This window comes from Notothenia coriiceps, unplaced genomic scaffold, assembly GCF_000735185.1.
Source record: "Notothenia coriiceps isolate Sejong01 unplaced genomic scaffold, NC01 NC01_scaffold00037246, whole genome shotgun sequence".
NCBI lineage: Eukaryota > Metazoa > Chordata > Actinopteri > Perciformes > Nototheniidae > Notothenia > Notothenia coriiceps.
This window is the reverse complement of record NW_011369947.1, coordinates 26085069-26110194: the sequence shown is the minus strand read 5'-3', so window position 1 is coordinate 26110194 and position 25126 is coordinate 26085069. Positions and strand designations below refer to the sequence as shown.

At 40.8% G+C, this 25126-nt stretch overlaps 1 protein-coding gene across 1 annotated transcript; it reads right to left on the bottom strand.

Annotated features, from left to right (window-relative positions):
• Nucleotides 1–22632: 22632 nt before the first annotated feature.
• Nucleotides 22633–24620, bottom strand: LOC104966559 (transformation/transcription domain-associated protein-like). Its single transcript, XM_010795743.1, has 4 exons — nt 24594–24620; nt 23861–23980; nt 23185–23349; nt 22633–22836 (listed from the first exon to the last, which is right to left on the bottom strand). The coding sequence occupies exons 1-4, from the start codon at nt 24618–24620 to the stop codon at nt 22633–22635; spliced, it is 516 nt and encodes a 171-aa protein (XP_010794045.1).
• Nucleotides 24621–25126: the final 506 nt, after the last annotated feature.

The following is a 25126-nucleotide window of genomic DNA, read 5'->3' as shown; positions in this document are numbered from 1 at the left end:
ATTCACACACACACAACACACACACACACACACACACACACACACACACACACACACACACACACACACAATCATGCACACACATAAATGCATACTGAGCTCAACTGCTTTCATAATGTACTACATAAATCCCTACAGTGTTTATTTTCCTGAAATCTTCCAAAATTGCACATGTGGTCAGACAAAATGTATGCACTTCAAAAGAGCTTACATAGATTTTCCGCAGCTACCTTAAGTGCACTGAGAGGCTTGGGCTTAACATGACCTCATCACTAAATTTACAACATTACCTGATGCAAGACGCCGCAGCACAAAACATCAAAGGGCTCCAGTCAGCAGTTCTCTCCTTAAGCCTCTATTATGCTGGTTTCAAGTCTGGCTTGGTTTGAAAAAAAGTACAAAAACACGAAGAAGAAAAGAAATGCTGCAAGTAATAGAAGAGTTGGGTAAGGAAGAAAGGACAAGGGGGGTAAGAGGAGGTGGGGGGAGAGGAGGAAGTCCTACAGTCATCATAAGGACAGCTGAGGGCTGTAAATCAGACATAACCATAGCAGTGCTTTCCCACAAGGGCTACAAGCCCTTCCCACTGGCTTCACACAAGTCAATAATTAATAAAAATGGCAGCTTAAGCCATCCCCAGTCCACACATGCACACAAATAAACAACCTTTGTCTTTAGAAAAAGGCTGCCTGAGTCGCTTCATGGTTGTTTAATTCCTGAGAACTGCCATTCATTTCTGCAACAGCAGTTAATAGAAAATATTGTAAGTACTGTCATGAAGGTAAACAATGTCAGCACCAAACCAGAATCAGAATAAAAAAGGATGGGGAAAAAAGTAGAGGCAGAAGACAGAAAAATATTGAAAAAAGTTTAAAAAAATGCGCCATTCAAATACCATTAGCACACAAACAAATACTAAGACACACACACATGCACTCCTCTAACTCATCATACAAAAGCCAGAGCACCAGTCGTTCCACAGGGAGCTCTGCACACAAACTCAGAGTACACACCCCGTCTACGATACACTCTCACAAAACGTGAGAAGAGGCAGCAGGAGAGAGCAGAAGTCCAGGGTCTGAAGCTATCCAAGGTTCTGAAACACTGCCACTCCCTCGAAAAACAATTGTCTGGAGAAGAGATTGGGGAGTGGAGGAAGAATTGGCTGAGGACAATAAGTGTCCACAGCAATGACTCAGCAGCGTGGCTCTCCTTTCAGCACACGCTCTGTTTACGTGCATGGAGTAAGCCACTGTCAGACTGTTTACTTATACCTTTGATATGCAATTGAGTTTCCCTGCTGCTATGAATAAGGCTGCTGACTGAATAATCCTGTTTACTGACAGAATGGACCACCTAAATAAAAACAAAAATATGTAGCTGCCTACAGTTTTCATTTACATACATTTTATTTGTATTCGTATACAATATTAATAAAATAAATTCACTGCTAGGAGGAAGAAAATGTAAATTAAAGGAACAAACTCCAAATACTAGCTGGTCTTCTTATATACTTATAATATTTTCAATTCAACCTAGGATGTGAAAAAGATGTATGCAAAATGTGATTAACATAAACAGTGCTTGTCGATCCCATGAATACAATTCCTGACATTATAATTGTGGAAGAAAACACTGCCAAACAAACCAAAGTGTGCTACTGGAAGTGAAGTACAGAGAGTGTTAATGCGGCTTGATTATAACATAGTGGAGAGACTTTCCTGTCCCTTGTTGCTGTATTGTGTATTGACTCTGTGAAAAGATTCCTATTTCAAAGGTTGGTTTCAGGTTCTGCAGAATGGCAAAGATGAAATATGAGTGCAACAGTTTGCACTGAGCCAATCGATGTTAGGAGTTTTGTAACACGATTAATAGTCTAACTTTAATTCATTATTGATATATTTGCTCTCTTACATCTACCTGCTATTTGTTAGAAGCTACATTTTAAAGCTTCAGAGAGAAAATTGATTTAAAAATGTTAAAAGTATTGACTTTTCTACAGAAATGGAATTTAAATCATGAACTACACCATGTATAGAGCATGTGAACTCTGGTGTGCAGCAAGGGTGACCAGGGTGAGTCAGCATCTCTTATGGTGAGCTACTTTAGTAGAAAGCAAAAGGTTTTTGTGCAATACAAAAGTAATTGTAAAAGTCAAGGTTAGCTGATTTACCCATGTGGGTTTTGTGGAGAAAAAGGTGTAATTAATGCGGTTTTCTGACCAAATTAATCCTATTTAGTCTCATCCTGCTAGTTTGGTTATTTTAGAGTGCACTCTTATTTTGAAAAATAATTACATGAAAAGGTATCTTAATGATTTGCATGCCCTCACCTAAAATAATATTCATGTCAATGCTTTTTTTACATTTTTATAAATCTTAAAAAGAGGTTGCATCCAGACAAATTAGCTCATGTATTTGTCTTAGCCATGATCCAACTAACTGGCAATAAGCATGCACTTTTGCATGCTTGGGCTTAATGACTTGTTGCTCTGACAACATCTTTGAAAACCCATAAAATCCAACTCATGTCAAGTCATTACCATCAGAATATTCAAAGAAAGAACAGGGCACAGTGTGCGTGAGCAGAAACAATGCATGCGAGCAGAGAACTGTCCGTCGTTCTGAATTCACAGCCGCTCACAACACAGTGGGAGTGCTGGGAGCTGTCTGTGAAGTATGTGGTGCTGAAGTGTGCCAATGGGCCGTGTTCATAAGGCATGTCCTTCCTTGATGGTCATTGAGTCCTCACGGTCTATCCCACAGTGCATCTTGCACCCATTGTTTCTGGTTCAGCTGTCCCACTCGGAACCGGATAGGCTGGAGGTGGCAATGCACTGTGGGATATGCCACAAGCACTTAATGACAAGGTCACTGAAATTCTCAGAGCAGACACTAAGCATTAAACTGTAAGTAATGGAGTGAGGAGAGATGAGCAAAGATAAATAAAGCAACAATATTAAGAAAATGATATGCAATGTTTGGGTAAGGCTTGTCTTTGACACACAAAACAAGTTGATAGGGCTTTGTTGAACATTTTATTCTTGTTTCTATACAACCCATTGTGGTCTGAAAAGGTTTAAGCCTTGAGCTAGGCATTTTCTTTGAAAGTATGCTGATTCAGAGTTTTTCTCCTTCACCCAGATATCAATGTAAATGCTTTCTGCAACTGACGGATGATTAAACTTACTGGCTGATATTTGACTTATCTTCTGAATTTCAATCTGTGCAAAACATGGCAGCTGTAATACAAAGTTATACTTTTTACAGAATTCATTTTTGGAATAAATGTAAGCTAAAGAAATAAGATTTAGCCAAAAGCATTTCTTTTCTTTTATATCTGTGATTTATTACACCTGCTGTAGTTTAAATTGTTGTTCACAAGATTTTACGAGTCACATCAGCTTCTTTACACGGCCCATATTTTACTGATTATTCCAGCACACATCTGTTGTGCTCAAACAGTTTGAAGTGTTTGCTGCTCTGATTTACATGTCATAGCAGAGACTGAGCTTGTGAGGTGTAGCATTGATTTGCAAGGCTATATACTTTATATACAAGAATAGTATGATGTTTATGATTAAATTGGGTTGTAATGAAAATTGCTTTCCTGTGGCAATCCATATATAATAAAAATCCAGATTTGTAATTAATTATGCAGCCATCATGTTAAATTAATTGAATTTCCCAACAGGAATCTCCATTCTCACATTCAATTTATTCAGTCATCATCAACAAAACAATAATGATGTCTTCTGCCATTAAAGATTGATGAGTGCTGATTTGATCATTTTGCAAATGTAGAAAAAGACCTGGTAATTATCAAAACCTCTGCATTGTGAGAAAGGCAGGGACTTCATGTGTCTTTCCCTCCCTGGCAAGAGAAAAAAGGTTAAAGGAGATGGAGACGTTAATGTAAGAGGAGAGAACAACACGCTCGCTCTCTCCTCATTGACTTGCCCCGGGCTACACAGGTGTGACTAAGTCTTATAGATTCACGGCTGATGGCAGAGCAGGGTTAGTGAGTGAATAGTGGGTAACCGGAGCAAAGTGCCCGCCTTGCAGATCCTTGGAGAAAATGGCTTGGCAAGAGAGAGAGCTCTCGATCGATAATACTCAGAAGAAGTTTGATAGGTTTTTGGTGGGGCCGACTTTCAACACAGCATCTGTGCTCTGGAAGACCTAAGAGCTCTGCTGGTTTCCTACCATCTTGTTTTCTCTGTTGATTCTCTGTCAGCCTGGAAGCTATTCACTGGGATGATATTGATCTTTCCTCTTACTGAATAGTGGACACTATTACCCAACTGTTTTTCTTGGTTAATTTGTTCTGAGAAGGTCAAATTGAATAAACCTGTGTTTAGGAGGAACTGCCACTGAGATTTGATATAGTAAACCTAACCTAACCTATACATGTTAAGAAATCCTGTATTATGCATCTGAATTTCATAAAAAAAGGTAAATAAGCAACAAGCCATAACCCCACTCTGCATCTCTGCTGCTGATACAATATGTGGCACAAACGCCTCCCGTTTCCCACCTTTTACAGCTTGCTATACACCAGGGGCAATGTCAAATCTTAGTTATTCTAGGGACTTGCTGCGGAGTTTGAGGCACAATACATGCACACCAGTCCCGAAATACCATGCCAAATGGTGTGACACTGATAAATCCTGGACTGCTCCTTTGGAAAATGGAAGAGAGATGGAGAGAAAGGGAGACTTGGAAACCCTGTGAGTGCTAAACCCCCGGAATCAGCAGCATTAATGGCAAGAGTGGCTCCGATCCCAAAACAATCAGATCTGGGCTTATTTAATATCTGGGCAATGATTTGAGACATCTTCCGACATTTGAAATTAAACAAGAAATGTTTTAAAATACTGATTAATTAAAAAGATATTGGCTATGTTATATAACACCAATAGAGCTTAGTATCAGTGACGTAAGTGCTGTTATTTTAGCACTGCACTTGACTGCACTTCACCCGTCCAATATCCAATCTGTCCAGTCATGTGCTGTTCCTTTTTTTTTCTGGGAAATGTAGAAATGAATAAAATATGTACTGTGTCACTATTGGGCTATATTTGTTTTAGAGTTGATCAAACAAGGTACATTGCTTTAAAACATAATGATTTCACGCGTTTTGCGCATGGTTGTGAATAAGAAATATGAAAATGTAGAAGAAAAACGTATGCAACAACAGTGCACTAAACAGTTATGAATATCCAAGTATGGCAAGGGACGTGATCCAAAAGACTAACGAAAAGTCTGCACTGCATCAGAGCAGTCACTCAGTAAGTCTCACTAAAGCTCTGGATTGATGGTTGCATTGAAATGGCTGGACTGAGATGGAGGGAGGGACAGATTGTCTGCGACTCTGCTCTCCCTCTCTCTCCTCCCCCGTCCTCCCCCTCTTTTCCTCTTACCATCATTTAGAAACACTCAGCCTTCACGTCTCTGCTTTTCCCCTTCAAACTGTGAAAGTGGCAGCCAAAGTGGCAAATGTGACACAGGCCTCATATGGCCCTGACAAAGAGGAAGATGGCAGAGAAAAGCTGCGTAGACACAAGAGAAGCCATTAAAACTAATGTTTGTAACGGGACATATGGTACAAACTAAAATTAACACCTTAGCTATCAAACTTTCAATTTGTACCTCCGCCCAAAAGCCAAGTAAATGTGGAAGAACTACAGTTAGTGCATCAAAGCAAGATACATAACAACTATAAAAAATACAATAAAGCTGAATGTGATTGAATTCCAGTACCCATTTCATTCTTATGTTCTCTGTTGAATCCCAAAATGGTGTCAGCAGTCATCGCTCAATTGTGCTTGTCTATTCCTGGCTCATTACAGCTGAGAGAATGGTGCTGTACAATTGTTTGACCGTTCCTGCTCAACCTATGTCCTTGGCTGCTGAGAGCGCTCCACGAGAGAGTTCTATGGGATAAATGGTGGCTATTCCCACTATCTGCCCTGTGGCTGTCTGCATACAAAGAGCCATGGTATCTGTTACGAGAGAAGGCTGACGAAGGTACGCTGGCTGCACAAACCCAATGCAGGCATGCCCCAACTCTCTAAAAAGGATCCATTGTGCCCCCCCAAAGCCTTTCCCCCTTAGCGGTGAAGTGGCCATTATGGCCTGCAGAATAGGCAACCCTCTCCATTGCCTGGCAGGTAAAGTGACGCCGTGATGAGGCTGAGTGTGGCCGCGGTCGTAACAGTAGACAGTCTCTCAGTATCATGACCTCCATCAGCCCCAGAGTGCCCCCTGTGGCTCACTCCATTCTCCCAACAGGTGGGGACCATCCAGACTTAATTCCAGCCAGTGAATAGAGCCATTGGAACAGGTGCATTCTGATATTGGAAATAGCCGATATTGGAGTTGTGCGGTTGACAGTTTTTACCGTGTACGTCTCAACTTTGGACAACTTGTATTGATTTTGCTGCAGGGGTGGTTCTTTGGAAATAAATTCCTGTATGACAGGAGAGACAAAAGCCTTATGGATTTCTGGGAGAGGAATAAAGTGCGGTGGAGCACAGCAATTCTCTTAAGAGTTTCACACAGTGAGCAATATTTTACAGCTTTGCTCAGTCAGCTAAGGAGTTTGGAAGAGGAGTTTAAAAGAAAGAAACAAAAACAGTGGCAAAACAACCATTACATGTGGGGCTGATGAAGCTGTATGCCCATGGTGTTAACTACAGCTTATTTGCAAATTAGAATAGGGAACACAATTCAAAAGTGATGACTGAGCTTTCTATACCATATTTACTACATCTTTGAAAATGCTGTCTACTTTTCAGGTGGATAATCTCATGACATGCTTTGTTGACCAGAGAAAGAATCCATTAAACATTCCTCTGAAGAAAAAAAAGGCTTATCATGGGATTAGCTTTTATTTGATTGCAAATGACTCTGTCCAAACAAGTAAGTGACACTGGTCAAGTCCAGCGCTTAGCAACTGCTATTGTTTAGCTAGATATGGAAGTATTATGCAAACACATTGTATAATTATGCACAACTAGAAATAGTGTTGGATGAGTGATTTCCCACAGTATAAGGATTAGTAACCAACACCCACTCTTTAATTATGAGCATAAAACTCTTATGTTGGCTTTTTATGTCCCATATTCCATGTTATGCAAAGTGCTCCAGTTTGAAATATAATAATTTCACAGCTAACCACATGTTAGCATATGCCAGAATGGATACTTTTGGAGAAAATGCAAGTTGTCTCCTTTTTATGGGTTGTTTTAATGCACTGATATTATGTGTGACTCTGCACTGTGGATGACCTTGCAGCTGCCTCTTCTAATGATAGGAGGAGGCAGGGCATTTCAGGTTGTCGATATTTATGAGAGGACACATACTTGTTGTCTCCTAAATACCTCATGGGGCAAAGAGCAACAGTGGCGTGATGGAAGTACGTGACTCTTTCCAGAAGACGTCGCAGATGTCCCCGACACCTTTCCGACACCTGCGGAGGATATTAGCGCCACCTCGATTTACGACTTTGTTGTTATCTCCGTGTTTTGGATAGACAAAGATGGAAACAGTGGATTTGGCTTTGTGGATGATGACACAAAGCCAAATGAGTCTCTAAAAAACACCACTTTTTCCAACAAAGTTAGAGAGGAAGGACTTCAGGTCTTCAGATTGCAGGTGAGCACGATACATCATCATCAACAGAGTGTTAATATCAGTTTGCTTTGTCCAGAACGTGCCCTTTCAAGTGGGGAGGTAGGGAGTCTGGGGTGATATTTTTAAACCTGAGAAACAGCAGCTGCCGTTGCGCTGGAGTTATGTGGGTTAAACAGCTCACTGGCGGGTGCTAAGGAGATATGTCTCACACTTGAAACACAAACCGGTCCTGATAAACTTTCCAGCCCAAAATCCTCCCAAGTCGAAGTTGGGTGACACCCGAGGGAGATGATATTTGAGGTGAGGCCAAAAAAGAGATAAGATGCTCACATTACAAAATGCCTGTTTTATCCCTCCATTATTAATACTCCCTTATTCTCTTTAGGAATATCAAGCTGAGCTGAAAATATGGAAATGCAAATATTTCAAATCTAACCACTGGAGGCTACGGCGAACATCTTCATTAATTCATTAGCCTGCTTTTTGTGGGTTACTCTGATTTTTAAAAAGGAGGCTGGGATTCCATTACTTTCAACTGTTTGAGGGAGGAAAAAAGCCCTCATCCAAGGTTCAAATGTGCGTGCGAGCTCTCATGAATTCATGACCCAATCTTTGCGGAATACAGTAGAGTATGTGGCAAAAATCCAGGGTTTTTCAACACTCAAGTCTCTCAACTATTTCTCAATTAGAAAGACCAAAGGCAAGTTGTTAAAAGCCGAGCAGAGAGCTTTGAACCCAACTGCTGCTATCACGCATACATTTTGAGCCCTTTTTCTCTGGCGCCGACAATGAAAGGACATGTACTGACTTTTACATCCTCAATAATAAATATCCTGCTAGAATGACTCATATTAGTACCAATCTAGACACGATATCCTACCGGTGAGGCCACCGAGGAGGAAAGGGCGTAGCTCGATCAGATCGATGGGCCATACTGTGTCCCTTCCCTCTATCTTTCCACCACCCCTTTCCTTTCTCTCACAAATCATTCCATGCAATCACTCAGAGACAAAAAGTGGTCTTTCAATCCAGCTGTCCATCATAGGCTGTTCTACCTCTACTCAGCAACTGCTTAATCAAAAGAAAAAAAGAGAGATTGAAGGGCAAGACAAAAGAGCTGGCGGGGCACGTCTTGTTTATAATGGCACCCACAGCTAAAATAGAAGGAGTGAGGAGGAGTAGGGAGAAATCTTTATATCAAATTCCTTCCTATTTTTATGCAAGGGAAAGTGTCTGTCTTCCTTATAGCTCCCCTAAGCTCCTTTAACCTCTCTTCTCTCCCACTCTGCGGGTGAATGCTGGACGGGAAGATGGATGAGGGCCAGACGGCAAGCGGCAGAAGAGTGAGTTAATGAGGCCGATTGCTCTCTTTGCCTCCTTGTGAGGGATTACAGGAAGATTACCCATTCTGATTCTCTTCTCTTACAATGTTCAATCCCTCGGTCTCTGTGGCGGTAAACTGGAGGGGTGCCACGGGGCGGGAGGGGGCATGGGGAGGGTGTGAGGGCCAATGTTTTGATAGAGGTGAGATAGAAGACAGTGCCTCAGCTCTCTGTCAGGGGAAAATGACAGCTGCTCAAAACACTGACCTGCGAAAGGATAGAGTTTCTGACTGATGCTTGCAATCTGACAGCTGCTTCACAGGCTGTGCTCGGCCTAAATATACCCAGCATGAGACTGAATATCTTATAAATCGAGCTCCATCATTAGATCCAGTCCCTCTCCAGATTCAATATACAGAAATTCAAAACAAACATTTACAACACCTCAAATGATGCATTTGAAAAGGTGTTGTTATTCCGCAGTGTTCAAATGGCATGCTGATTGTGTGTTGACCAAAATGATGGCATTTGAGTTGAAACGCTGGAGCTTCAGTATGCAGGAAAAGTTGTTAGGAGCCTAATGTCACAGGGATGAGCGAAAACAAAGAGAAGCACGGGACCTCAAATCCACTTCTTGCACTCACTGCTAGCGAACAGTGAAAAGGTCTGGAGAAATTATTCAAATTGCAGGAGAATTTGCAATTATTATAAGTCATCTCAACCCAAAAAAACAATGTTAAGCACCCTTCATGAAGTACACTGAAAGCTTGGAGAACAATGGCATCATGTATGGACCCACTTTCTGTCTCCTATTGTATTATTATAAAGAGGAGAAGCTACTTAGGTATTTCCACAGCCAGTTGGTATTTTTTGGGTAATTTGGATATGACAACGGATGTGCTCAGGAAAAGTAATATTGGTACTGTAATTCTTCAGATAAATGTTTATGAATTGACCCGCTGAAGAGGGCAACAAAATGTAGTTTTGATCCATTGCTCAGGTGTCAGCGGAGTCTTCCAACAGTATCCCAGGCTTTATGAGACCACACATTTCTGGCATGTCAAAGGAAATTTGTCAAATCACCTCACCTGTTTTCTAGTACAGGGCTTCATTTGCATTAAGAGGACAGAAAACTCAATAAGCACCACCTTTTCCAGTGTGTGCTTCAGCAAATAATCCATACTGTTTTATATGTTCCTCTTCAACCAATAAGTTCATGGCAGTCACTCGCAGCTGGGAGAATTTTCATCAAAATGCACACTTAGCTATAAGAAAATCTAAGAATAATAAAAAAAGAAAAATGTAATTACTGACATTTGTCCCACCTAGCCACTGTCTATCAAGAAGGAATGATAAGTGATTTTAGTGATCAAAATGCAAATATTTAGGAAAAATTAAGCGAGCAGTCTCGTCTTTATTCTGAAAAGCTGAACACATCTTCTGTATAAAAAGGCAGAGTAGCTCAGCGTTTCCACAGACGCTTATGTGGTGTCTGCTTTCCTCCTCTCCTCCCATCCCTGCGCTGCTGAACTAACCTTACCTACATCAATTCTGTTTAATTATTGTTAGCACAACTAAAACCACAACCCGACTGGTATCACATAATCAGAGATCTACCGGCTTGTAGTCCTTGTTAAATATCCTCTCGTTCGGGGATTTTGTGTATTGACACCGTTACGCACCCCAGTGGGCGTTTGGCGACACGGTGGCGCAGGACTCGCTGCATACAGTTGCAGCAGGACTCGGCGCAACATAAAGCCACCAAATATACGTACTGTACTGTACGCATTTTACCACGTCGTGCTGTTCACATTAACTTAGAGATAAACACTTATCGGAGAGCATTAACACCAGAGAGGGTCAGACCAGACAAGCTGCCCTCCACCACCCAATTATAATGCAGTTGTCCAGTAAAGAAAGTATACCCTCCGGTGGCCTAATTCCCCGCGTCAAAAAGCTTCTATTATAGCATTTAAAATATACATTAGTTGTAAATAATTAATGATAAACTAGGGCGAAAGCAATCGCCCTAGTACCATAGTCATGATCAACTCTGGTGGGTACAATCCAGCAACATTTTAATTCAGGGATTTGGAGTGAAGGAGAAGTACGTGTGCAAGTAAGCTTGCTGTGTGTGTGAAAATTAGGCCACATGTACTGTATCATCAACAGACTACACTGTGTGTCTACAATTTACAGAAACAAATCTAAACGGGAGCTGTTTAAATAAAACGATACCCCGAGTGTCGGAAGCTGGAATAATAACCCTTTCACAAGTCAAGTCGTCTGCGTAAATAAATCCACATTTTACAGGAAAACTGACTTTCAGCGATCACTGTGATTTTTTTTTGTTCCTGAATTCCCACACTCTGTCACGCGTGGCTTCAAACATAGACGTCCATCACACCGAATTCAACGTGTCTGCTCCCAGAACCGCAGAAAACAAACAGCAGAACACGAATCCACTCGCTTCCCAAATCTCCTCCAAATATTGACCCATTACGCATCGTTTCCTGCTGGCTTCCTCTCAGCGGAACAAAGCCAACAATTGTTAATAATTGGTATATGATAAGTCTAATTCTAAGACATTTTCCATTGACTTCACCTGTCATCATGTGTACGGCTTTAGTATAGAGTGAGAAATCCCCACACAGAAATATGTAGTCACAGAAAATAAGAGAAAAGTCCTTACTTGTGTTTTGCAGCAATTCCTGCAAAGATAATTATCCTCCAGTCTTGGGGAGGTTTGTAAAGATCCCTGGATAAATCTGTAGCAGTTCACGCTTCTTTGTTTCTTTCTTTTTTTATCCAGAGCGTAGAGGAGACCAGAACGAAGGTTTTCTTTACCCCCTCTCTCCTTCAAGACAGATGTGAGTCCTGGCCGACTCGCTCCACCTGCATCCCCGCTGGAAATACCAACAACAAGGCAGAACATGCGACTTCAGATTAGTTTTCAGAATAAAACTCCTAAATTAGTATGTAATTCGGTGGCTTTTATTGTGGAGGTTCTGTTTAGCGGATGCTTCTGTGTGTTTCTGGGGGATTTGACGCATCTCCACCTGCATCCACTGGAAGAGACACAGCAGCATCAGCAGCGGCACCGCACTGAGGAGGCCGCCCACAGAGACACGCCCCACTCCGGCTGGAGAAGGCTATTTCACCCTGGGCGAGGAAGCGAGAGGGAGGTCCTGGAAATGCTGTGAAAAGTATACTCCACTTTCCTGTGTCAATATTTCGGAGATGTGAAAAATAGTTTGGTGGAAGAAAATGTGTGTAAACCTGATAAACCAGTGAGGGATTTCAAGAAAAAAATATATAATCAATTGCGATTAAATAAATAATGATATACAGTCCCATATCGACAATGTTATCCTTTATACATGTCTATAAAGGATATGTTTTACACAAATAATGGCCTGCAGTCACAGCTGCCTCAAATAATGATATCACAGATGGAAGCAGAGCCTATCCTCAGCTAGATGTGAACCTAATTATATACACTACACTGTCTGGCAAAATGGAACAATTACTAATGAGTCACAAACTTTCAGATATAACCATCAGGTGCACTGCTGCTATTATTTGCTAATGACTGCCCACACCCTCCAACATTTCCACGGGCAATTATGTAGACAAAACAGTGGGTCCATGAGCTCATCACCATAAAGGGAGAAAAACAGCATAAAAAGACATTTTCTTCCAAATAAGGCATGCTCCTCATCAGTGCATTTAGTTTGATACACACAAACATATCCCTCATAAAGATGAATATAGGGACGAATGATTGATAAACACTATTACAAAGAAGAAGAAATATTGAGTTAAGGTTTATTTAACAGTTTAAAAGTACCTGAATGATAACCAATAATAATATATTAACAACACTTTTTATGTGTCTCAAGATACAAGTAACAGTAAACAAATAATATACTAAGTAATAATAGGACCAAAGTATCACTCTTATATTCTATTCACATATATTGTACTCAAAAGATTCATAGTATTTCAACCATATAAAATGCATTCAAAGGTATGGTAATGTTGGACCTGTTCAAGTAGAATGATTTTCTAGATAGTCTGAATATCCACAGCTTTATAGGATCTCTTCTTGTGCCAACTGAATTCAAAGTTGTTACCAGTCCAGAAAGCACTGCCAGTTAGTTAAATCTATTACATGTCCACCCTGAGTAAACAAGACCCTAATCAATAACTGAAAACACTGTTGTGTGTTTTTCAACAGATAACAAGTGGGATCAGTTAAGACTAGCCAAGCCATTCCCTTAGTGCTGCACCCTCACCTGTTACCCTAGGCTGCACTGCCATCGCTCATGCTGAAAACAAGATGTCACCTGCACAAATGGGACTATTTGATCTGGGCAGAGAAGAGGGTCATTTAAGTCAGGGCCAGGCCATTTGAAGCTGAAGCTACATTTCTCTCCCTCTCTCACTTTCTCTTCATTCCCTCTCCTCATCATGTCAGACACTGGGCTGACAAAGTTCCTCATTAGAGGCCCAGCCTGGCCTCACTGTGCTCTGTTGCTCCATCTTTCCTTAGTGGGAGAACAACTGGGTCCGCTCATCATGTCCTCCATCATGTCAACACATTGTCATGGTGAAAGTCTTAATTTCAGCCTCAATCACAGGATATCAAAGATTTCAGTTATAAGTCGAAAAGTACAGCAAATATTTAAAAAATGTACACGTTAAAGGTCCCCTATTATACTAGGAGAAGATTCAGGTGATAAGATGGGGTGGTTTCCTTGGTTGCTGATTGGCTAATGGTTACACAAGCCAACAAATCGTGACATCATAAAGTGGCCAAAATCTGATCAGCTCATTTTCAGACAGGTTTTTATATAAATGGATCAGGACAAAAAGAGAGAGAATCTTTTTTCCTGAAACTTTCAGAATCTCTTTACACAGAGGGGACACACGTTGATGTAGAGACATGAAAAAGAGGATTTTGCATAATAGGTGAGCTTTAAGAGTACAAAAGCAAAATGAGTTAATGGCTAGTTTACGCCTCAGTTCTCGTCAATCACTAACTATTTGGAACATTGACCACACAAACACTATTGACACATGGATCAATGGTGTGTCTTTGAGTGTTTTACAGTACACACCATTCATCCAGCCATCAGCCTGTTCTGCCTTAAAGGTGTGTCCACGTCAGAGTAGTGTGTCGACAGAGAAATCACATCAATGGATCTGGAGGGCATCAATCACAGCCCTATTGAGCTGCGTGCTGTAATGGCCGCCTGTCAAAGAGTATTGACACCTCTCAGAATTACATTTTCAGGGCAGAATATCAAATTAAGAAAATATAATGAGGCAAGCTAGGTGGCAATGGTAGTGTTTTATATTGTTTTTTAAGGTATGTCAGTCAGTGTTTAAATTGAGTATTACATTTACTAGTTACTATGGGAAACTTTGCCCAAATGTATATTTGACCATTTGGACACATCTTTTAAAACAAATAACTAAATAAATCATATCGTTTTATCTTGTTTTATTTAATTGCAGATTTGTATCAGCACAATACATAATTATATTCAGTATTATAGCAATGTGTGATGGCCAGAGCCACACAGGGTAAGAAAAATACACTGCACCCTCACCTCCAGTAGTTTTGCTTCATTTCAGTTACAGTATAACATGTCAACAATTAACAACAGACATTTGATTTAAATGTTAAACTCTGTATTTGCTTGTAACCTNAATGTTGAAGTTAAAACATTATGTCTTAGTTAGTCCAGCAGGAAGGGCCCTCAGATTTTGAGATAATCATTGTTGTCATTTGTTCTACCTCGGGTAGGGGTATCTCAAAATCTGAGGGCCCTTCCTGCTGGACTAACTAAGACATAATGTTTTAACTTCAACATTCAGAGGATGTTTTGAGGGTGTTATTGAGGCCTGAGATGACAGAAGTTTTTTTTTATAAAACGTTCCTTTAATGTGATATGTTAAAGGTCAAACTTTTTGCCTTCAATATTCTAAGGATGTGTTTTGGACGTTGTTTGGGTAACACATTAAAGATGTTCTTTATAAAACCTTCCCTCAATGTTACATTATAACAAATGAAGAACATTTTCAAAGCAACATTCAGAAAATGTTTTCAGGAGGTTATTCTTTTTTTATAAAACGTTCCTGTGATGGCAGTATTCCCATGTTGCTACCACGCCCCTGAATGCACCACAGTTCCCATTCACTACAAGTCTTTCACTCTCTTTTTGCTTTATGCCACCGCTATTTTCAACTGAAGAATTACAAGAATGGGGAATTGCTTCAACCAATTGGGCTTAGAAACCTAAAAAAGTCTGACAAAGGACCTTTCCACCACCATGTTGCAGCTCAGAGTACTGACAGTAACTGCCTGACGTGTGAGACCTCATTTTATTTCAAACTACACTTGCCAACTATATCTCTGCTTTGAAGAAAGAGCAACGTCAGACAAAGCCTCAATGATATTCATAGCTTCTCTCTTTGCTTGCTGACATCCCTGTATGATTTTCTGATATTGCCATGCTTGATTGCTAAAAGCATAATCTCTTCCAAATGAAATGTTGGATCAGCAGGACCGGAGCCTTTCATGTTGATGGAAGTTGGGCATTGATAACAAAAAGAGACAGAGAAGGAAAATATCCCAATGTCTTCGCTACGTTTGTATCATTTGTTAGTTACTTATCTCATGCAAATCCTTATCTGTCCAAAGCAAACTTTTCTTTATCTGTTAGTGCTCTGCTGAAAGACAGCTTGAGTGCAGAGTGCTACAATAGGAAAATAAAATGCATTATATTATGGTTTCTCAAAGGTCACCATACCACAAAAATTCATTGGCTCCATTTTAGCCTGCAAGAAGAAAAGGTGACATTTGTTATGTCTGGGGAGAAGGAGTGGGCTGTAAAATGCCAAGACGTCCCTGGACGGACGCATCCGTGCTACAGATGTATGGATCAGTGAGACCACAAGGACATCTGGCCTCACTCTGCCTCTGTGTGGCTGAATCACAGACCAGGCAGGAGACACACTCAGAACATCCCTGAGCACAAATGGGCAAATGGAAGACGGACATGAATAGATGAGCCCAATCTCCATTTGGTCCCAGGAGCCCTATTGTATTATTCATTGAGGGAGATCGTAATGGAACATAATCCAGCTTTCTTATCCCTTTTTATTGCAGACAATTTGCTCTGTATTATAAAAAGACTGTTTTACGTGGCAATCCAATAATGTTAATTTGATTGAAGCTTGTGCGCAGACAGAAGTGTGTGAAATTCAACTCTTATTCAGCACAGTATTTACACAGCATTTTCATTAAAGTGAGAAAGAATGAAATTGCTTTTCATTGCAGGTGAATGTCTTTAAAGGACGGTATAGAGACAAATATTTAGGGATGCACCGAATATTCGGCCGCCGAAAATTATTGGCCGAAAATGGTTAAAAAGGCCCTTTCGGCTTTCGAATATCACCGAATGTCAGGGAACAGGGTTACGATGGTAAACTAACGTGTTGTTGTGATGACGTAATCAAAATGTGGCGACAAGCACGGCGAGCGACCATGCTCGCGGCTGGCTCACAGCCAACCTNCCCCGAAGAAGCACAAGCTCTTAAGTTGAGTCTGAAACATTCTAAATCATCAGTAACGTCTACGATCATATTTCCGTGTGCGGTTCGGGTGCCATCGTGTGGCCTTCTGTCTGCATCGTACTTGCTTCGGCTGTTGCTTGGCCGTTGACCAAGTTCGGGGCCATCTTCGTGCGAAATTCCCAATTCCATATTCGTGTGTCCATCTGGTGTCAATTTCGGGACAGTGTGACGCGGGCTTTAAACTTCTCAACAAATGTTAGCATTATGTAAATTCACTTCATAGAAGAGTCAAAGACAGAAGGGAAAGTATGTATTTCAAAACAAAAAATGTTGGGAAATGTTGTGGAAGCTCTCCTCATCTCAACAATGATATGCAAATGTGTTGGTATAAGGGGGATGCCAAGGACAGAAATAGTGACTTATTGGATTCTATTGGCCTTCATCTTTCTCCTATCTGTAAACGTTAACATATTTGCCAAATCAACAAGTCTCGAGGAGTGTGGCCTTGACCCTGTTTTTTGGCCATTAGGCATTTGATGAATGTCCCCGGGAACGCCACACAGGGAGGGAAATGTCGTCCAAGCGGCCATAATGACTTGCTGCAGATTATATAAACAGATCAGTTATTTGCCAAACCAAACCGTGCCAAACAGTGGGTGATGCTTCCCAGAGAGAGGAAAGACAGGCTTTGTTAGTTGCTTGTCTAGTTTATATTGACTTATTATTCAAACATTAATAAAATACTTTTCATTTGTTTGTTACCAAAAAAATACCCTATCCACATTCACACTATAAACTGAGTAGTCACTTTAATATGAAAACTAAGCATTAAAGCCTTTTTCATTTAACAATCCCAAACATATTCACTTATAATAAGTGAATATGTATATCAAGTCATACAAATGTAACATGTTAATGTGAGCAATTTATTTGTATTTTATTCAGTTGTATTAAGATTTTCTAGCAATATTCATTTAAAATGTAAGGCAATAACGAAGAGTACATTGAATTAAGGAGAACTGGAATCTGAGAGATAAACAAAAATCGAACACTGGCAACAGAGATAGGGACAAAGAGGTAGAGACAGAGTAGATAGACTATTGCCCCTCTCCTGGATGCCCCAGAAATTGAACAAACCCACTTCATAAGAGAGTAAAAACACCCAAGCTCCATTTGCTTTGAAACAAGAGTGTTAAAACACACTGAGTGGAGACTGTAAAGCACAAGCTTTTTATATGAATATTATTTGTATTATCAAGTGATAGCCATTTTCTGTATCCATCTGTCCTGCAGGACTCATCATAGACTGCTTTTGTGGAAGTTACAATTACCGAAGTGAATTTAGGTTCCACCTTAAATGGCCTCTGTCGAAGCCCTTTCATCCTTGTTCACTTCCTCTTCCCTTATGCCTAGCCAAAAATAATATTGGAAGTTCTGTTGCTACGTTTAATAAAATTAAAATAAAGTTTAATTTCTACAGCTCCCCTGTGTCCTAACCTTTCCTATCATGTTAACCCTCAAATACGACCCACAAGGTTTCCAATTGAGAAGCCTTGTTCTTTAAAAGTCATGCAATTTGTGCATTCATTCACCAAATACAACATTTAACAGACTTAACATTTAAAAACTAAACAATTATATGGGGCTTCTTTTTTTATATTGGTGTGTTGCGCATGTTTATATTGTTAGTTGTTACATGAACATTAGTATATGTGTGATGATGACAAAGTTAAAAGCGCATCTTTTTCTATGCACTCATACTTTTGCACATCATACACAGTTTTAGACAAGGCCTTAGATTAGCCTACATGCAAATCTATCCAATTCCAGTAAACTTTTACTTAATTTTAATTGCAAAATGTAACTCACAAGATGTCCCGTTTGTGAAAAATGAGTTACAATAAAATCTTACCCATGCATTGCTCTGCTATGAGGCCTTAAATGTAAGGTATCCATCAGTGCAAGTGTGCACGCTTTAAATCCAAACCACAGCAATACCTCTCGACATTGTACTCGGATATGCTCCCGACCAGCTTTTCCGCCAGGGGGGCGCCTTGGACGCCCTTATTCAGCTCGGAACGCCCTGAACTCGAGCCGAGGGCGTCCACAAAAATAAATAATTCGAGAGAAGATCAAGAGTTTTTATCGCTTGAAATGACGAAAAGGACAAGGACATCCCGTTGTTGGAGGGGCAAAGGAGTCTGGTGGGATTATTTTCGCCGCCAGCAAAGAGTGTTCCTGTGACGGAAAGTGTACTGCTGGCGAGCCTTGATGGGGGGTGCAAGTGGAGCACATGCATGAACTGCGAGCGCCGGAGCCTCACAGTGGCGAAACTGAGGCTCCGTGGTAAACTGTGGTAATATGAAGAGCCGTTTAGGAGCCGAAAGAGCCGGCTCTTCTTAGTGAGCCGAGCCAAATGATCCGGCTCACTAAAAAGAGCCGGAATTCCCATCACTAATACATAAAGAGATACTATCTATAAAAGGGACAGCTCAATTCAAAATTCAAGTCACGTGACACAACGTGACGTCACACACACCCCCCCGCTCTCGGGGTGGACGCCCTCTCAGCCCTGGTCTGGCGGAAACACTGCTCCCGACCTATCTGTGATTTAATCCTCATTATACACATCGACATACTTCACAGTACCACCGTCTCTATACAAATCCAATTATAGGCCATTAAAGGTGAACGCTGCCGCACTGTCTGAAGCACATATGTGTCTTAAACGTATTTTGGGTGATCCCCGCTGGTAGGTTCCAATGCAAAGAGGAAAGCTGGTAAAATCACTCAATAAAAAAATGCAAAAGCAATGACATGCAAATGCACATATTGCCTTTTAAATCCAGCAGCAGAGTGGTGATGCCCAAAAGAACAGAAAATGCAGCTGAATGGAAATGTAAGGGAATTAGATGGATATGCTGCGGTATTTTATCTGAGAGTAATACAGCACACACACACAGGCCTGAATATCTATGAGTAATGGTAAATCTGTATAAAAATGTTTCTCAATCCTCAGGTGGCTAGTATGCTAAACTATGCTAAACTGACAGAAGGCCAATTGAAATAAATGACTGTGCCCCAACATTTTTAGCTGTAGCCAGCACCTGTGAGCAAACTCGGTTATGTGTGAGTGTGACAAAGTTGCAAAAAGAATTGGAAATGCATTATAAATGCACACACGGTCCTTTAACAACAATACATTTACTTGTTGAACACACAGCTACTCTTTGACTGGATAAACCACAGTAGTCTTCAGGCTCCCTAAGTGCCCAAAGAGCTCTGATTGATGGACATGTCCGATAGCAGTTAACATTCCAAGATTTTCAAAGGGCCTGATGATGAAGCAATCATCGCTCCATCCAGCACTGAGTTAAATCTAGCAGCTAGCCAGACCCATCACATATACCAGAGTGGATGAATCTTGATTTCAAAGCAAACAGCCACATTTTTTCTACAAAACTCCACACGTCATCAAATGTCTGCCAAATCTTTAACAAGTACACACACGTCCACATGCAATTCTTCCCGACCTCCTTTCAAAAATAATGAGAAAGCAGCGTTGCGTTGGAATTCAGCGTCCCTCCAACATTAGGCCATAAGGCCTCGGCTAATTCAATTATAAAGCCTTCACATATGAATGGGCAGCAGCTCTGTGAAAGTCAGCCTGCACTCTGAGACATCCCCTCCCTGTACATAACAGAAGATGATGTTCCCTGCCCACAGGTTAGGATCCATGAATACTCCCATCCGCTCATACTCACACGCAAACGCATAGCCTACACCTTTAGTCACAAAACAAACAACATTCTTCAATCTGGCACACTAACACTAAGTACCCTATGCGAGCTGAGAGTCAGTGCACAGAGATAGAGCAGCATAACACACATCTGAGTAAGATGACCCGGAGTTCAGAGAAAAAAACAATGAAGCATAGACATAAAATATAACCTTTTAATTCGGCACTGTTGGGCATGTTTTATGTTCAAGATGTTGCTTGTCCAGTCATGACATCACCCATGAGCCACCACAGCTGAGCCATAAGGTTTGAGGCACTGAAATGCTCTCAAAATCCTGCTGTGTTTTTTTTTTTATAAATCCAATACACCTGAGATCTGAAACCATTCTGAGACACTTACATGTTCTGAACAATTATTACAGACCTCCAACACTGTCTTGCAAAAAGGTAGCTAGCTAGCAGTTAGTCACAAGTTAAATCTGCATTATTGTAACTGCAACAATGGTGCAGATATATTTAGTTTCTCTTTCTCTTCAATGGGCTAATTTGTGCTGTAAAAGATACATCAAAATCATTCATCGTGACCACTATATTCTTTAAACTGCCAACTACAAGAAAATTACCAAGAATATTACTTTTCAATTTGTGCCATTCATTTTCTTTGACAAAGTAAAACAATCCTATATCATGCAAAAATAATTGTTTAAGTTTACTCACTGCCACAAAAACCATAGCTCTCCCCTGACCAGACACAAGAAATGTGCTGCCTCCAAAAGTACAGCAGTACAATTGTTTCCTTTCACAGTGAGACATCCAAAATTGTTAACTCATCTTAATTGTTCATCTCAATGCACACACATTTTCCGTGCTTTCCAATAGTTTAAAATAGTTGTATTCCTCTGTTAAATAACCTGTTCAATACAAACATGCCACTTGTAAAAATTAAATAACATTTCTGTGAACTGATATTTGTTTAGTGACCTTATAAGAGGATGTTCCCTGAAAGATTGTAAAAGTGTCAATGAAGATGTAAGACCTTAGTATATTTGTTTCATAATTACATACAGCAGTCAAGGAATGTGTTGTGTGTGTGTGTGTGTGTGTGTGTGTGTGTGTGTGTGTGTGTGTGTGTGTGTGTGTGTGGTGTGTGTGGTGTGTGTGTGTGTGTGTGTGTGTGTGTGTTTGTGTGTGTGTAAGTGTATGTGTGTGTGTGTGTGTGTCTGTACATGTATTGTGTCTCCAAGTGAATATGCGGCCCCCTGGTGGCCCAGTACATAAATTGTGTGGCCCCCACCAACCATTCCAAGTTCCCCATCCCCGCTCGTAAGTGTGGGGAGTTTTTATACGTGGAAATTCTCTTAAGCGTTATAATATCAGCGCGGCCCGCGGTCCGAGATCAAGAATGCCTCCGAAAGCAATTTGAATAGACCTACAGCCAATCAGAAGCAAACGAAACGTTTGGGTCTGCGTCATGCTTAACTGGTTTGGAATTCAATCAGAACCGCCATTCAGTATCCCTTTGGATTCTTTCAAACGTGTGCTATCCAATACGTCACGTTCAAAAGTGGATCCCTTTTTTTATTTACTACAAAACAAATGTTGCCCGTTTTAATTTGCATACAGTTTTCCATTTTGGATTGAGAAAAGGGGAAAATAATCTTAAACCTCAGGCCGTGGCGTTTCCACTGTCAAGGGGGGCGGATAATAGCTTTGTATGGTATTTACATTTGCAATACCTGATTTTGAAGCCCCCAACCAACTGTATGGGTTTAGCCCTACCATAGATTACCCAACAAATACTCTCGCGCCCGCCGCCACTGGGGCATTTGGTAAAATAATGTATTAAATTAAATACAACACATTGGTCAACCTTAAAATAGAAAAAAGTCTCCCTGAGTCCAGCAAGTCTCTTTTAGGCTTAAAAACAAATAATAAAAAAAGNTTCTTTTAAGGTTAGTTTCTTACTTTAACTACCGTAATTTCCGGACTATAAGGCGCACCTGAATAATGTACACATCATTCAATTTAGCTGCTGCGGCTTATATTCAGGTGCGCCTTATAGTCCGGAAATTACGGTAGTTAAAGTAAGAAACTAACCTTAAAAGAAACGTTAAAAAAACTGGCCTTAAAAGCTTGTAGTTCTTACACAAGCTAATAACTCAAATACGGTACTTCAGTCATCATGTTTCACGGGTAGCATTGTTCATTTAGTAGAAGTAGTTGTTGGCCCAAAGGCTCATCAGCAATAATAGTCAAGAGAGAGGGTTTGTTGTTTCTGCCTAACCCAGATTTCCAAATCAAAAGTCAATTTTCAGATCGATTCTGTCCAACATTTAGGCTTTTCCAACTATTTGAATGAGTGTACATACTTGCAGTAGCTGAGCAGGCAGAACGCCAGCAGCTTGGGCTCCTTCCAGTTGGTGGCGGCCATGTTGTCTTTGCGATGTCTTTCCTGGAAGGCCTCGCTGACCCACACTCGTCTCAGCTGGCTGACCAGGGAGTGCTGCCCTGCCAGCCAGCCCTCATCGTTCTTCACTATGATGCTGATGATCTGTGGGGAGGGGACGGAGAATAAAAAAGTGAATTTGATGGATCTACTGAGAGTTATGCAGTGTTCAGAGTAGGACTAAGGGTAACCTTTACAAATATTTACATCTGACCTGACAAGGAATGGGCAATATGTCAATATTATATCAATATGGTGATATGAGAGTAACTATCGTCTGAATATTGGAATACTGCATAGGAGTTTTTTGGTTTGAAAGGCTGCATTAAAGTGAAGTGATGTTATTTTCTATGTTAAGCAGATTAAATATTGAGGTATTTGATCAGAAATAGTCATATGTGATGTTCTCCATATGGCCCAGCCCTTTGTGGCAGTGTATATACAACTGTTTACCTTGATAGCCTGAAACTGCAGGTCCAGTCTGGCTGTGGTGGTGGAGGGCGATCCGGGTCGAACCGTGGCTGCAGTGCCAGCGGGAACCAGCAGGGGGACGAAGCGGTTCGGATTAGAAGCCAGCACGTCTCTCAGAGGCTTGGCATCTTTGTGTTTCAGGAAACTCTGTATATCAAAACAAACACATACTGTAAATATGACACAAAAACAGATGTAGTAATGGGTGGCAGAGAGAACCATCTTTATGGCATTGGGGCAACAGCTGTAAAATCCTGTTTTAAGAAAGATGATACAGAACATTAAGAACTGTTACTATTCGTCTCATTTTGGTGTTAACAGTACAACAGTGCCTCAAAAGGCCAATATATCCCTGATTATAGCCATTACAAAAGCAGCTAAATGCAGTTTCAATGGCAAATGTGACTGAATAAAAGCGTTAAGAGACTGCGAATAAAAGCTGCCGGTGTCTGACCATGATCAGGAAACTCTGTACAAGAATAGATACACATATTGTAAAGATAAAATATACAACATACAGTGTAAATAGTTTACTGCCTTGGATTAATAGTTTTTCAGTAAATGAATCGTCATATTTTGATGTTAACAGCCACTGAGCCTGGAAAACGTGTCAATAAAAGTGTTAAGAGACTGCGAATAAAAGCTGCCGGCGTCTGACCATGAACATGCGGCTCCACTGGGGGTCGTTGAGCGTAGCCTCCATCATGAACAGCTCCACCGTCTGAGATGGGTGACGCGTCAGGAACTTGATCAGAGGCTCCCTGAAAGGACTGCCAGCCTGGAACCAGAGGGAAGAGAAATTAGAAAAAGGAGCAATAGTTCTGATTTAATGAAAGCAAAAAGCACGTTTTTATGAATAACAGAGGTTTAAAGTGCTACAAACAATATAAACTAGATCAATAAGGATTCAAATGTGTATAGCAGGATGTAAAAAATAATATGGTATTCAAGTACCGTAATTTTCGGACTATAAGGCGCACCTGAATATAAGCCGCAGCAGCTAAATTGAATGATGTGTACATATATAAGCCGCACTGGACTATAAGCCGCAGGTGTTTTAATGTTTAATTACCATATGTAAGGGTTCGTGCACAGAGGGGATTGTCGGGAAAGAGATGGCTGTTTGAGGAAGCTCCCANTCCGTCATTGTTGTTTTCCATAGCAACAACAACTCCCCTCCTGTCAACAGCGTAAACTCGCCTTCAAAATAAAAGCCCATTAAATAAAACAGGAAGTTAACCAAATACATAAAGACATACAACTGCCCAACGAAAGCTAACACAAACAATGCTAATATCCCTTTCAGTTCCACAGAACACAAATTGGGTTATTTACATAATATGTTTACATGATTTGGTTTGGAAATAAATGCAATCACGATGTCATCGTACTATAATATGATGGCTATACGACGGCATTGCGAGGGCTTCACATAGTCGTGTTGCTTTCCTCAGACAATCGGGCAGATTCTTGTTTCCTTCGTATTGTCTTCGTGAGGCGAAAAATGCCCGATGGCACCGATGATCACACGAAGTAAAGACGAAGATGACACGATTTTACAAGATGCCCTCACGAGTGTCTTATGAAGGGCAAAATAGACACACAAATTCAACACTAAAAATGAACCTTCGCAAGGTCCTTCGGCAATTTGTTGACATGCCACAGATTTTGCCACCGCTCACGAAGTTGCTGCCGGAGCCTGAGAAACTCCACCGGCGGTCATACGATGACTTAACCCTAACCCTAGCCCTCACGAAGGGCCCGATGTTGTTACGATCAGAGCCGAATTTGAACATTTCCTTTATCGTGTGTCCATCTGGTGTCAATTTCGGGACAGTGTGACAGGGGCTTTAAGGAATTCAGCATATCTCTTAGCTCAACTTCCTTGCAGTTTTCTATTAATTCCTCGTGATATTAGTGTTGC

What these genes read in the sequence shown, in the direction of transcription:
- LOC104966559 (XM_010795743.1), bottom strand. Translation starts at nt 24,620, where the DNA reads ATGCCGTCGTATAGCCATCATATTATA. An exon ending in AGTGGAGCCGCATGTTCATG is followed by an intron (nt 23,350 to 23,860) that starts GTCAGACGCCGG and finishes TTTGATATACAG; the next exon opens with AGTTTCCTGAAACACAAAGA. An exon ending in TGCAGTTTCAGGCTATCAAG is followed by an intron (nt 22,837 to 23,184) that starts GTAAACAGTTGT and finishes CCCTCCCCACAG; the next exon opens with ATCATCAGCATCATAGTGAA.